General features: G+C 48.7%; 1 protein-coding gene across 5 annotated transcripts in view; it reads right to left on the minus strand.

The window, feature by feature from the left end:
• Window positions 1-1,351: 1,351 nt before the first annotated feature.
• Window positions 1,352-13,633, minus strand: part of SCARB1 (scavenger receptor class B member 1) — a 92,977-nt gene continuing 80,695 nt past the window's right edge. For 2 of the 5 annotated variants that reach the window (XM_043902080.1, XM_043902085.1), the window contains 3 exons: window positions 12,218-12,269; window positions 11,207-11,353; window positions 7,322-7,513 (listed from right to left, as the gene is read on the minus strand). In XM_043902080.1, coding sequence (XP_043758015.1) covers window positions 7,337-7,513; window positions 11,207-11,353; window positions 12,218-12,269 — 376 coding nt within the window. In that variant the 3' untranslated portion in view covers window positions 7,322-7,336. The other 3 variants (XM_043902083.1, XM_043902081.1, XM_043902084.1) reach the window with 3 other exon arrangements.

Here is a 13,633-nt window from a genome sequence, read left to right on the forward strand (position 1 = left end):
GAACTCTGCTCAATACTCTAATGATCTAACAGGAAAAGTAATTTGAAAAAAATGCGTGTATGTGTGTGTATAACTTTGGTGTACACCTGAAACTAACACAACATTGCTAATCAACTATGCTCCAATCTAAGATAAAAATACCCTCATCTTTTAAAAATAAAAAAATTTAAATAAAAGAATTGAGTGACTCTGCTATCAGAATATTCCTTCTACTTCCAGCTATTTATTCATGTAAACAAGGCTTCTCTGCACTTATGCAAAACAAGAATAGGATTGATGACAAAATTGGTCGCATTCTGGCAGTCACAGTCATTCATGGATACATAAATTAGCTGAGAGTGAAGAGGAAACCACCATCTCATTAGCAAATGTACTTCCATGCAAATAAAAAAACGCACAAAAATGTGATACCACTACAAATGACAATTCTTTAAAAACCTGAAAGTAGCAAGGTATACCTGGATGGTGGGAATGTAGAATGGTGCAACTACTGTGAAAAAGGCTAAACACAAACTTATGTTGTGTTACCATATGACCGAGCACTCTCACTCCTACGTATTTTCCTTAAGAGAAATGAAAATCGGGAATTCCCAGGTGGTCCAGTAGTTAGGGCTCTGTATTTCCACTGCCGTGGGCCCCGATTCAATCCCTGATTGGGGAACTAAGATCCCAAGAGCAAAAAAAAAAAGAAGGAAAAGAAAAAATATATGTTCACACAAAAACCTGTATATTCATGTTTGTAGCAGCTTTCTATGCATAATCACCAAAAACTGGAAATATGTGAAATGTCCTTCAACTCACAAATGGTTGGAAACCTGTGCTATGTACCTATGAGGGAATTCTGCTCAAAAATCAAAAGGGATAATTGTTCCCATGGATGCTATTCTTTCTTAAGAAGAACTGAATTCATGCAGAATTTATATAAAGTGTTAAATATACACAAGTTGGAATTCTTAAATAACAATGGAAAGGCAGGCCTGCAGCCCAGTCTCTGAGAGACACTCATGATGGCAGTAACCAGAAATGAGATACTAGCTAAAAAGAGCCTGGGGCTTCCCAGATGGCGCTAGCTGTAAAGAAACTGCCTGCCAAAGCAGGAGATGCAAGAGATGCAGGTTCGATCCCTGGGTCGGGAAGATCTCCTGGAGGAGGAAATGGCAAGCCGCTCCAGTATTCTTGCCTGGGAAGCCCCATGGACAGAGGAGCCTGGCAGGCCACAGTCCATAGGATCACACAGAGTCGGACACAACCGAAGTGGCTTAGCACGCGAGAAGAGCCTAGAACTTCCCAAGGAACCGCACCCCACCCCCAACCCAGCCTCCCACAAACAGGCTGTTACAGACTCAGGCGATCACTTTTTAAAAAGGTTTATTACTTCAATGATGAATTATTTTTAAAAGATGATATTCAGTTTTTCTTCCAGTAGAAAAGAGACAGAGGCTTGCTTGTCCCAGAGACCAGGAGTCCCAGACGGATGGGTCTCCTGACCAGACACCCAGGCTGACGTCCCGGAGCCTCTCTACCTCTGCCCTGGCACCTGATAGCTGCAGACCTTGGTGGCGGGCAGCTCAGGGCACAGCCTTCCGCCACCCCAGCCAGGAAGTGACTGGCTCAGTATACAGGATGATGTCAGTTTAGGCTGGAGGGAAGGGACCTGGACACCCAAACCCATGATCCTGCGGGGGGTTTACGATGCATCTCCATTTCTGAGGCCCAGATGGGAGTCCAGTGGCTACAGCTCTGGTCCGGGCTGGGTGCTGAACCACAAAACCTTGCCCACCAGGTTCGGGCACAGGAAGTCAGCACTCCTGGGCTGGATTTGGGGACAGTGGCGGCCTCTCAGGGTAAACGCCCTGTCCTGCCTGGGTGAGCCACCAGAAAGGGGCTGCAGTGTTTCAAGACAGATGGAGCGGACCGCTGGAGAGAGGTGACGTGAGTTATTAAGGGCCTGGGCTAGGGGACCCCGTGCCCATAGCACCTATGGTCAGGCCTGTGGATTACGTGGAGAGAAGTTTCCAGAACAGTCCTTGTTGACCAGTCTTTCCCCCAAGTCTCTCAGCAGCGGCTCCATCCCTGAGTGTCTGCACACACCTGTGCACTCGTGTGGACACGTGCCAGGGGCATGCGTGTGTATGTGTGTGTGTGTGTGTGTGTGTGTGTGTGCGTGCGTGCAATGTGCAGGAGGTGGGGGCTCAGACTTTGGGACTGGTGGGCTGTCCACTGAGTGAGTCCTGAAGAAGCGGGGTGTAGGGGCTGGGAAGCTGGTCTGGCTGAGTGGCCAGACCGGGCTGGCTGATGGCATCTTTGGAACCCTGTGGAGAAAAGGCAAGGCGCGCTGCATCACTAAGGCCGGCCACCAAGCCCCGCCCATGCCAAGCCCCGCCCACACCCCGCCCCGCCCCTGCACATCCTCCAACAGCATGGAAACCCCCCCTGGGAGTCCCATCAGCAGCCCCCACCAATCAGGCTCGAAATGAGAAAAGACTGGAGTGACCTACAGACTCCTGGGTCGCAACTGCAAGGGTCTCCCCATCTCATGAAACACCATCCCGCCCTGCTCTCATCCCATTTTAGAGATGGGGAAACTGAGGTCCAAAGGGACTCGCCTAATAGAGAGAGAAGGGCAGAGCAAGGAGTTCAGGGCTTATATAAGCAATACTGTCGACACAGGAAAACTGGAAAGCACCTAAATGTCCACTGATATCATAATGCATCTAAAACAGAGTCGCAAGGTGGTAGTCAACCTACATAGCTCTCACAAACAGAAAATTGAGAAAGGGAAAATCGGCCGCAGAGTGACTCATGTAGCATGTCCTCCAGAGACAACGTTTCAAAAACTGATCTACTACTCATGGATACAGATTTAGAGGGGGAAAGCAGGCACACACCAAATTCCTAGAAATGGTTGTCTCGGGATAGGGGGAGGGCTGTGGGGCTTGGTGGGGTGGGGGCAAAGGGCACACAGTGAAAAGGAGAACTAGGACAAGATGTGAACAATTGAGGTTGAGTCTGGGTAAGAGGGAACTCAGGGTAGTTCATCTAGCTTTACTTTTTTTTTTTTTAATTTCACAATTTAAGGAAATTTAATGAAATTAAAGAGACATGGATGGGCCTAGAGTTGGTTATATAGAGTGAAGTGAGTCAGAGAAAGAAAAACAAACATCGTATATGAACGCATGTGTGTAGAATCTAGGGAAAAAAATGGAACAGATGAACCTATTTGCAGGGCAAGAATAGAGAAGCGGATGTAGAGAACGGACATGTGGACCCAGGGGAAGGGGAGGGTGGGCCGAGCTGGGAAATTAGGACTGACATGTGGGCACTGCCATATGTAAAACATAGCTAGTGGGAAGCTGCTGTAGAACAGAGAAACCTCAGTTCGGGGCTCTGGGATGATCCAGACGGTGAGATGGGGTGTGGGAGAGAGGCTCAAGAGGGAGGGGATATACGCATGCACACAGATGACCCACTTGGTTGTGCAGCACAGGCTGGCACAACACTGTAAAACAATCATACTCCAACAAAAAGAAAATTTAAGGTAAGCTGTGACAATAAAAACTGGGGGTAACTTTTCATCCCCTAAGCCCTCTATCTTCATTCCCCTTGAAAATGGAGAGAGATGCCTTCTTGCCCAGCAGCTGTGGCTGGAAAACCCCAAAAACCCCTGCCTGCTTGGACCGTGCTCACAAAGCCCAGAGGTCTGCTTCACTGTGGGGTGGGGAAAAATCAAACTCCACTCTGGGCAGGACAAGCGGAAGGTGAAACTCCTGCCTCTCCTGTGGGACTGATCTCAGGCTACCCAGACTGAGCCACATTCCAGCCAGGAGTGAGGAGGGGAGGTGGGGGGGGCAGGGGTGTCAGAGCAAGACCAGTGCCCACTGCTGACCCACACCCTCACATGCAGGCAGCAGGTGACAGTCAGGGCGGTGGGCGGGGGGCATATTCTCAGCAATGTGGACCCAAAGAGCTACGACTGCAGACAGCCTCGCTCAAAAGTGATCAGTTCTAATGAGACGGATGAAACTGGAGCCTATTATACAAAGCAAAGTAAGTCAGAAAGAAAAACACCAATACAGTATATTAACGCATATATATGGAATTTAGAAAGATGGTAACGATGACCCTATATGCGAGACAGCAAAAGAGACACAGATGTAATGAACAGATTGTTGGACTCTGTGGGAGAAGGCGAGGGTAGGACGATTTGAGAGAATAGCATTGAAACATGTATATTATCATATGTGAAATAGATCGCCAGTCCAGGTTCGATGCATGAGGCAGGGTGCTCAGGGCTGGTGCACTGGGATGAACTTGAGGGATGGGATGGGGAGGGAGGTGGGAGGGAGGGTCAGGATGGGGAACACACGTACACCCATGGCTGATTCATGTGAATGTATGGCAAAAACCACCACAATATTGTACAGTAACTAGCCTCCAATTAAAATTTTTAAAAAAAAGTGCAAAGGGGAAACTGCTTCTCCAAGAAAGACACATGTAACAAACCCTCAAGGAACCAGAACCTGAGACAGATTCCTCCTCCTCCTGTTCCCTAACACTGTCCTTTAACTGTGGAATGAGGACTTGGAATTAATGAGACTCATGAGAAGGTAAGAAAGATCCAGGAACATGTCCCTGCAGGGCTGCCTAGTACAGTTGTCCAGGTTGATCACTGCACAAAGGCACTCAGCCAAGGGGGCTATACATGGGCTGTATTCTGTGTTCTAAACCTTCGGTCCTAAAGCAGGCCACGTCTGCACAGAGGGGCTGTCTTTTTCTTACTCACATAAAGACATCTTTCTGGGCTAGCAGCTCCTCAAGCCCACCCCATGCCCAAGTGCAAGGCAAGGTGTGGGATCTCCCCTAGGTGTTCAAAACAGGTTAGAGGCTTCCCTGAAGGGATTCTAGGTCTTCTGGACCACTGGCAACTTCTCAAGTGCCTGCCTGGTCTCCTAAACCAGCACCAATAGGACACTGCCTTCCCCAAGTACACATGACTGGGGATAGGGGTCTCATCTGGGCTGAGCCTTCCAGAAGGCAAGGCAATAGAATCTCTTTAATCAAAAACTTCTCTGGGACTTCCCTGGTGGTCCACAAGACTCCACACTGCCAATGTAGGGAGCGCAGGTTCAATCCCTGGTCGGGGAACTAAGATCCCACATGCTGTGTGGTGTGGCCAAAAGATTAAAAAAAAAAAAAAAAAAAGCCTTCCCTGATAACTTGAAGCTTGAATTCTGTTGGTAAAGTCAAGAGGAGACTACAGTGTTTTGTGGGGGGGTTTTTTGGAGGGGGGAGGGAGCAGTAGGCAGGATATCCTGGCTGCATCCAGGGAGGCATAACCACGGGGCTGAGACCTCACAGATCACCAGTTCTATCTGTGCTAAAAGCCAATAACCCCCTTCTAGGAAGACCTTACCCTTACACTCCCAGAACAGCAAACAAGTTTCTGCAGAAGGGAATCTTGGCTGGATGGGGGAGGGGTATCCAAGGGGCCAAACTGTACCTAAGAAGGCATCTCAGAGGAATTCTGGGAGACAGGAAGGAAAGCGGGGTACCCATCTCTGGCTAGGATGTCCTGCTCCCAAACTCAGGAGGACACCCCCTTAACACTAAGCCCTGACGTGGCCAGGCTCTCTTATCCCCAGATCGGCAGGAGGAGCCCCCCAGAGTCTAGTTGGGGACACAGCTGTCCCTCCCTTCTGCTCCTTGCAGGGACTGGCGGCGCCTGCCAGCAAACACACCCACGCCCAGCACTTGGCGTGTTCCGTTTTCCCTCCTCCTCCAACCCTGGCAGTCGAAGCAAACTGGAGCAGCCAACTGGCCCCAAAGAGAAGGGCTGTCGACTCATCCTCAGGCTTTAGCTCTCAAGAAAGCTATTTAAACCCGAGCAGGCACAGCCCCAGAAGCTGGCGAGGGCGGCACATTTTTCAGAAACCAAAATAACAGCTATGATCAGAGGCACAGCCATAGTGTGACTGACTCACTGCTGCCCAAACCCCAACAGTAGGGCTCAGAGCGCTGCCTGTCACCTCCCTTGGCTGGACTTGGCTCTCCCAAGACCTCAGACCTAAAGGAACACAACCCAGAGGAAGGTGAACCCACAAGGCACCAGCCTACTTCTCCTGTAGGTAGGTTGTCAGATGCAGGGAGGGCAGCTGGCTAAATGTGAATTTCAGGTAACCAACAAACAGGTTTTCAGTATAAGCGTGTCCTGACAACTGCATGGGACACACTTAGGCAAAAAATCATTCGCTGTTTACCTGAAATTCACATTTAACTGAGCACCTCTTTGCTGCTGTCATTTCTTGGGAGTTTTTTTGGTTTGTTTTTGCTCAATCTGGCAACCCTTCCCTCAGACTGAGTTCTGGATATATAGTGGGTACCCAGGTGATGCCTAAATTGTTTCTTTCTTGGTCAGTCATGCCAGATTCACTTAAACCAATCTATATCAGGGACTTCCCTGGCAGTCCAGAGGCCAAGACTCCACGCTTCTAACGCAGGGGACGTGGGGTCGATTTCTGGTTGGGGAACTAAGATCCTACACTCCGCAGGGTGCAGCCAAAAATAAATAGACCAATCTACTCATAATCCCCTTGGTGCGTGTGCACTCAGTTGTATCCAACTCTTTGCGACCCCGTGGACGGTAGCCCACCAGGCTCCTCTGTCCATGGGATTTCCCAGGCAAGAATGCTGGAGCAGGTTGCCATTTCCTTCTTCGGGGGATCTTCCCAACCCAGGGATCAAGCCCACGTCTCCTGCACTGGCAGGCGGATTCTTTACCACTGAGTCACCATGGGATTAAAATAACACATTCCCGGGGCCTGTCCGTGATTCTATTTCAGGAGGTTTAGAAGAATGTCCTCAGATCTTCATTTTTAGCAGACTTCCCCAGAAGAGTCTATTGCACCGGAAGTCTGAGAAGCGGCTGACCTAAACCTTGATCCTGCCTTTTTAAGACAACCTTGAAAATAAGACACCAGCCCACTAGTCGCCCTCCGTCCCCTACCACGCCTGGGATCACTCAGAATGTTAAGAAGACAGCAAAGTATACAAGTACATATTTTCAATCTGTAGACAGGTGAAGTGCAGGCTGAAGAGATGTATAAGATCCAAAGCGTTTCGAGGTGCCAGAGTTCTACTCACTACGGGAGGAGGCGGGGGTGGGGCGGGGGCATTACCTGGTACCCACCTACAGTCTTGCTTCTTGCAGTACAGTCCCCTTGGGAGCTGATGTCATCAGGAATTCAGAATAGGCCTGAACGGCCTCCTTATCCTTTGAGCCCTTTTTAAAACTAATCCAAAATAAATAGCATTTCTCCTAGAAGATAACCAAGCTAATTTATAGTTGCCGTTCCAGCTGAACACACATGGTTTTTATAGGGTTCTTCAATTTGCAGGGTTCTTCAACAAGCAGGGGGTGGGGTACAGAACTTTCGCGTCCAACCACCATGAATGACTGCAGTTGGGAGATCTGGGAAGTGATAGTGCCCTTCACCGAAGACAGATACACCGGCATCTTCAGGAAACATATTTGATCAGATGGGCAAACTAAAAAGGGTCTGTCGGCCTGAAAATTTAGGCCAAGTTGAGGAGTGGCGATGGGCCATGGTGCGCGAGGTGGCTCAGCCTAGACTCAGAGACGTGAGCAAGTGGCATGTGAAGAATTTCATGCTGTACTGACTGAGCTAGCAGGTGGCATTTTAAATAGACCAGAAACAGAGGTGTTTCTGTTTAAAATAATTTTTTTTTCAAGAATGACTTGAACAAAAAAAATGTCTTTGAAGAGAAATTAAAATATGTTGAGTTTAATGATGTGCCATTCTTTTTTTTTTTTTTTCTCCCAGGGGAAATATATAAAAATACAAAAGGCCTAACCCTTGCTAAACCAAAAAATACATGTATTTGTCATTCAGCTGTGTCCAGCTCTTTGTGACCTCATAGACTGTAGCCTGCCAGGCTCCTCTGTTCAAAATACATAATGGGATAAATTTCATTGATTGGGCCTCCAGTACAACCTGCAGGGAGGGAGCCTCACCATCATTAATAGAAACGATCAATAATCTTATGGGACTTGGGGGACAAGGATAGGGGGTGAAGCAGGGAAGTGTTGACATCCTGCATCCTCAGTCTCCTCCCCCTTCCCCTTCTGATGGACCATTAGGAGAGAGACAGAGGGGACAGACGGCGGGGTTGTCTGGCCCCGGCCCTCACCAGCTGCTTCCCCTGGACCCGCCCACCTCACCCCCACCCCCTGCCCACGTGTGGCTGTGTATGTCTTCACTCCTGGAAACCCACGGTGATGCTGGGCCTGGGGAGTCATCCACAGACTGGGGGCTAGGGCCTCTGGTCCCCTCTGTCCTCCCAGCATAATTCATTCCAAACACCGTAGGGAGTTCCTTCTGCTCTGGCTGGGGCAGTGACAGAGGATTGCATCCCCAACGTTCATCAGGGGCTCAAGACACCAGAGGCCCTGGTACCCTCACATCAGTGCAAACCTTTTCCCCCGAAGGTTGGGGAATTTGGAAGGGAAATGGTGATAAAGGTCTGAAAGCCCAGGTTAAGAGCCTGGAAAGGTTTATCATCGCCCCAGCTACCAACAAGCAAGCAAGCATGCAATCTGCCTCCGAGTAAAAGGCAAAAGAGAAAAGGCTGTTTACCAAAGCTAAAGCAAGAAAGCTGGTGTTGCAGGTGGCCCGAGGGGGCAGCAGGGAAGCTGGGCAACCCCCCTCCAAGGCCCAGGCCTGGGGCTCCAGGAAAACTTGGAGTGGGGGGCCCCAAAGGGGGGGTTTCTGGTTCATGGATTCAATACGGCCTTGCAAGACTGTGCCACTGAGTGCTGTCCCCTGTCTACCAGCTAGCTACTCACCCAAGTCCTCTGCCCCAGGGGCCCCTGTCACCATGTGACGGCAGTAACCTGCATAATGCCCCCTGGTCTCTAGACCTCACAACCTATTTATGTCTGTACCCCCCTAACTGTGCAGTGTCCCTTCAAAATAAGCTGTGAAAGTGTCAGTGAATGCCATGAATGAATTAATGAATGATGCCAAATCAAGAAGGGGTTTTCATTGGGACTTGCATGGCAGTCCAGAGGTTAAGACTATGTGCTTCCACTGCAGGGGGCACAGGTTCAATCCCTGGTTGGGGAACTAAGAGCCTGCATGCCCTGCTGCAAGGCAGGGAAAAAAAAAAGACCAAGGAAGAAAAAAAAAAGAAAGGGGGGTATTTGTTGTCCCCCAATGTTCTTCCTGACTTTGAATGGCAGATGGCCCTGGACTGATTCTTCAGGGCTCTTGTTCCTGAATACCTGCTCCCATTCTGGTCCAAGCCAGTATCCGAGCTCACCTGGGCCTCCTCACTGGTCCCCCTGCTCCTGCTCTCTCATGGGAAGACCTATTAATAGCTGCCACATGTCAACCAACTCAGTCACCCCTCGCCTTAAACCCATTATTGACCAGAGACGTATCCACATATTTTTAGAGAGTGAATTAACACATGTGAATACAATTAATATCACCAGGTGAAGTTGTTAGAGCTTAAAATTGATCAAGGGCTCATTATACAACTTATGATTGTCATCATCATTCACGTTTTGCTCCATTAAGGTTTTTGTTCCAATCTTGTATTATAAACGTAAAATTTTCCCAAAAATGACACATTGTGAAATTTTGAGTGAAGAAGAATTTTTTGGTGAATTTTAGGCAGATACTTTCTCTGAATGTCTGAGCAACATATATACTAGTATCTCAGAAGATGACAGTTCTTCAGAACATAGTTCTGATTCAGACAATGTGAATATTAGACCAACAAAGAGACAAAAAACCTTAGTGCTTGATTCTGATGTGGAAAGTGAAAATAGAACTCATGATGCTAGAGAACGCTCCTTTGTTTCTACAGAGGAGTGAGTTGAAGACAACATCTCATGAAAATGAGAATCCTTTACAGGTGTGTCAGGGGTAACAATTGAATGCAATAACCTGCACACAGTGAAATAACAGAATTAATTTTTGGCTGGCCAAAATAAAAATCACCTTCTACAGGTATTTGTTTCTGCAAATATTCCCCGGTCAATAATGAGTTAAAAGCTTCCAGTCATCCCTTGGAATCAGTTCCAAGCTGCTCCTCCCGAGTTATAGGGCCAGGCATGACCTCCCTCTGCCTCTGAGATACCACCTCCCCTGCCGCCCCTACGTCCATTCCCTCCAGCCAACCCACTGCAGCAGGATCCTCCAATACAGACCCGCCCATCCCTGCCTCAGGGCCTTTGCACTGGCCATTCCTCCACCTGCAGCACTCTTTCCATGACTCTGCGCTGAGCATTCACCTCTAAGCCTAAATTCAACCTCTTCAAAGAAACCTTTTCTAACATTATCACTATCGTTGTCCCCCACCTCCCTGGACACTGTGGTGCCCAGTCTAGCAGCCAAATGTGGCTGTGGAGGCTTTGAAATGGGGTGAGTCCCAATCAAGATCTGCTGTTAAGTGTCAAATACACACCGATTCCAAAGACTTCACTCAAAAACATAATGCAAAAATACTTAATTTTTTTATATTGATTGCAGATAGAAATGGTAATCTTTTGGATATATCCAGGTTAAATAAAAGACATGATTGAAATTAATTCCCTTTTACCTAACGTGGCTATTAGAACATTTAAATTTAAAATCACACATCTGGCTGTGTTGTATCTGTCCTGGACAGCACTGCCCTGAGCCTATCACATTCTCTGTCATCTTTATCATGGGTGAAATTGTCTCTTCTGTTTAGTTACTTGACTCCCACCTGTCTTTCCAACTAGAATGCTGGTCCCCGCACACCCATCAACAGGAACTGTCTTATTCACCGTTGTATGCTCTGTACCTGCCAGAACCTGGCAGCCAGCAGCTGCTGACTGGATGAACAAACCATTCAAGTACCAGGTCTGATGATCCAAAACCACTGCAGTCCCTCCAAAGTTGGGCCCCCAAGCCTCCCAAAACAGGCAGAGAAGTGGTAACAGAAGATGCAGGAGAGGCAAGGATGCAGTGATGGATGGCTCCCCAGCCCAAGTAGAGACCTAGGACTGCTGCTCCAAGTGGGTGCAGGCTGAGGGTGCAGGCTGTGTCCATGGGCACAGCAGGAAGGGACAGTTGGGGGATCTGATTTGAGCCCCTCCATCCCCCAAGCAGGCAAGGGACCACGCAGCCCAGGCCATGCTCTGACCACTACTTACTTGACTCCGGATTTGGTAGATGATGGGGATGAGCAGTAGGATGCAGCCCAGGGCAAGGAGCACATACTGGGCATACTGCAGCACTTTGGGCATCAACACCAGCTGGGTATAGAATGTCTGAAGGGTCTCACCCTCCATTGCACCGCTCTGGGGAAGAAGGACAAACAGATGGACTAGGGCCACATACTATGAGCTGAGGGTGCAGATGCCACTCCATCCCTTCCCCATCCCAAGTCCACTGGCCAAAGCATGCCATTAGGCCAGCCTCTATGTCCTCCAGGGTCACACAACAGGACTACATTTCCCAGACTCCCTTGCAGCTAGGCAGGCCCACTGACTTCTTCTGGCCAATGGGATGTGGGCACAAGGACATCACAATTTCCACGCCTGGCTCCCACGTGATTCTCTCCATCTCTTTGCCAATTTACTGAACGGAAATGGATTCTGAGGATCTCCGAAAGGTCAGAACCAAACGATGGAAGGAGCCCAGATGTCCCCAAATGTCTGCATGGAGCACAGCTCCACCTCCCCTCTCCATCAGACTGTGATGTGAGCAGGAAGTGAATTTGACATTTGGAATCTGGCTGTTCTGGCTGTTAGCTCACCCTGAATTAAAATGAACTAAGCTAGAAGGAATCTTGAAAAGCTGGGAGAAAAGGAAGTTCAATAAAAAGCCGACACAGTGAAAATGAACTTCCCTTCATCTTTGGAGAAGTGGTCACATGCATTAGCAAAATTATTTTATACGCTGACCAGGGACTTTACAATTTCAGGCAGCTTTGGTCTTCCTCATCTCAACTGAGCCTTTCAGTCCAGTGGCATAACTGACATAACGTGCCTGGAGAGGGCGAAATTTCTAATAGACTGCTCTGCATCACAGAGTCCAGCTAGCCAGCCCCGCCTCCCCACCACACACAGCCTCCTGCCTCAGATGCCCACATCAGCTCCTCACTGAGCCATCAGACCACGACCACAGGAACCTGGTACCCAGGGAGAGGGAGGCAGTCTTACCTCTTCGAACCACATTAGCGGCAGGACCACTGGCTGGATGTTCCCAGTTTGTCTGGAAATAAGGGAGATCAAGCAAGTGAGAAGTTCTGTTGCGGTGCCTCATGTCAGACAGCTCTGGACCTGTGATTCTACAACGACTAGATCGGCGTGATCTTGAGGAATGGGTATCTCCTGACAGGAAGCAACCTGACAATCCGACAATATCTTTTTAAATGAAAACTTCATGTCTTCTATGTGGTGGGTGCTGCCAGGGACCTAGCTGATGTCCATTTCTTCCTCTTTGAAACAGAATGCCAGTTTTACTCAGGATGGCAATGTACCCAGCTAACAAGGCGGTTGATGCTGACCCCCTGCTTTCCTTCAGGGAGTCTGGAATCTGGGTGCATACCAGGCAGAAAGCACTGACATGACCAGCCCCCAGTAAACATCCCCGGGGGAGAGTTTCTACTGGGCATCCCTGGTAGGGGACACTTCACACATATCACAAGTCATCACTGGGAGGAGGAAGCATGTCCTGTGTGACTCCCCCAAGAGAGGGCTCTAGAAGCCTCTGTCTGGTTCCCCCAGACTTCACCCTGTGAGCCTGTCCCCTTTGCTGGTTATGTTTTGAATATTTTCTATGTAATAAATCACAGCTGAGTCTTCCCAGCAAATCATTGAACCTGAGAGTGGTCCTGGGAACCCCTGACACAGTCAGTTACCAACAAGCTGTGTGACCTTGGGCATGCTCCTTACCCTCTCTGTGCCTCCTCTGAAAAATGGGGATTACAATGAATTTCTCACAGGGCTCTAGTGACGACTGAATGTGGATACATGAAAAATGCCCAGCATAAAAAAGTGTTCAGTGTTTATCACTGTTGTCTAGTTGTTAAATGGCTTCCCAGGTGGTGGTTCCATGGTAAAGAATCTGCCTGCCAGTTCAGGAGACTCAGGAGACACGGGTTCAACCCTTGGCTTGAGAAGATCCCCTGGAAGAGGAAATGGCAATACATTCCAGTACTCTTGCCTGGAAAATTGCATGCACAGAGGAACCTGGAAGATTACAGTCCACAGCGTCCTAAAGAGTCAGACATGACCTAGCAACTGAGCATGCAGCTGTTAAATGCCAGCAAACAATAGAACAAACAAATATTCCATAACTTCACATTCCTGGGTCTGCTTAAAGAAGGCACAGCTGGAGGGGAGATGGAACCCACTTGGGGGACAGGCACTAGAGTCAGCACAAAAGGCCCAAATCCTCAATCACAATTCTCAAAGATCACTTATTAAGTAGAGTGCTGGGTAATGAAATGAATTTACACAGTATCACCTACAGAGGAGACAGACATGGAAAACATTCTAGAAATACGGGGGCGGGGGGGCCTCCCCCTTCACTTTGGCCTCTTTAATTGGAGTTTGTAAGAACTGATGTAAATT

This window comes from Cervus elaphus, chromosome 5 (genome assembly GCF_910594005.1).
Source record: "Cervus elaphus chromosome 5, mCerEla1.1, whole genome shotgun sequence".
NCBI lineage: Eukaryota > Metazoa > Chordata > Mammalia > Artiodactyla > Cervidae > Cervus > Cervus elaphus.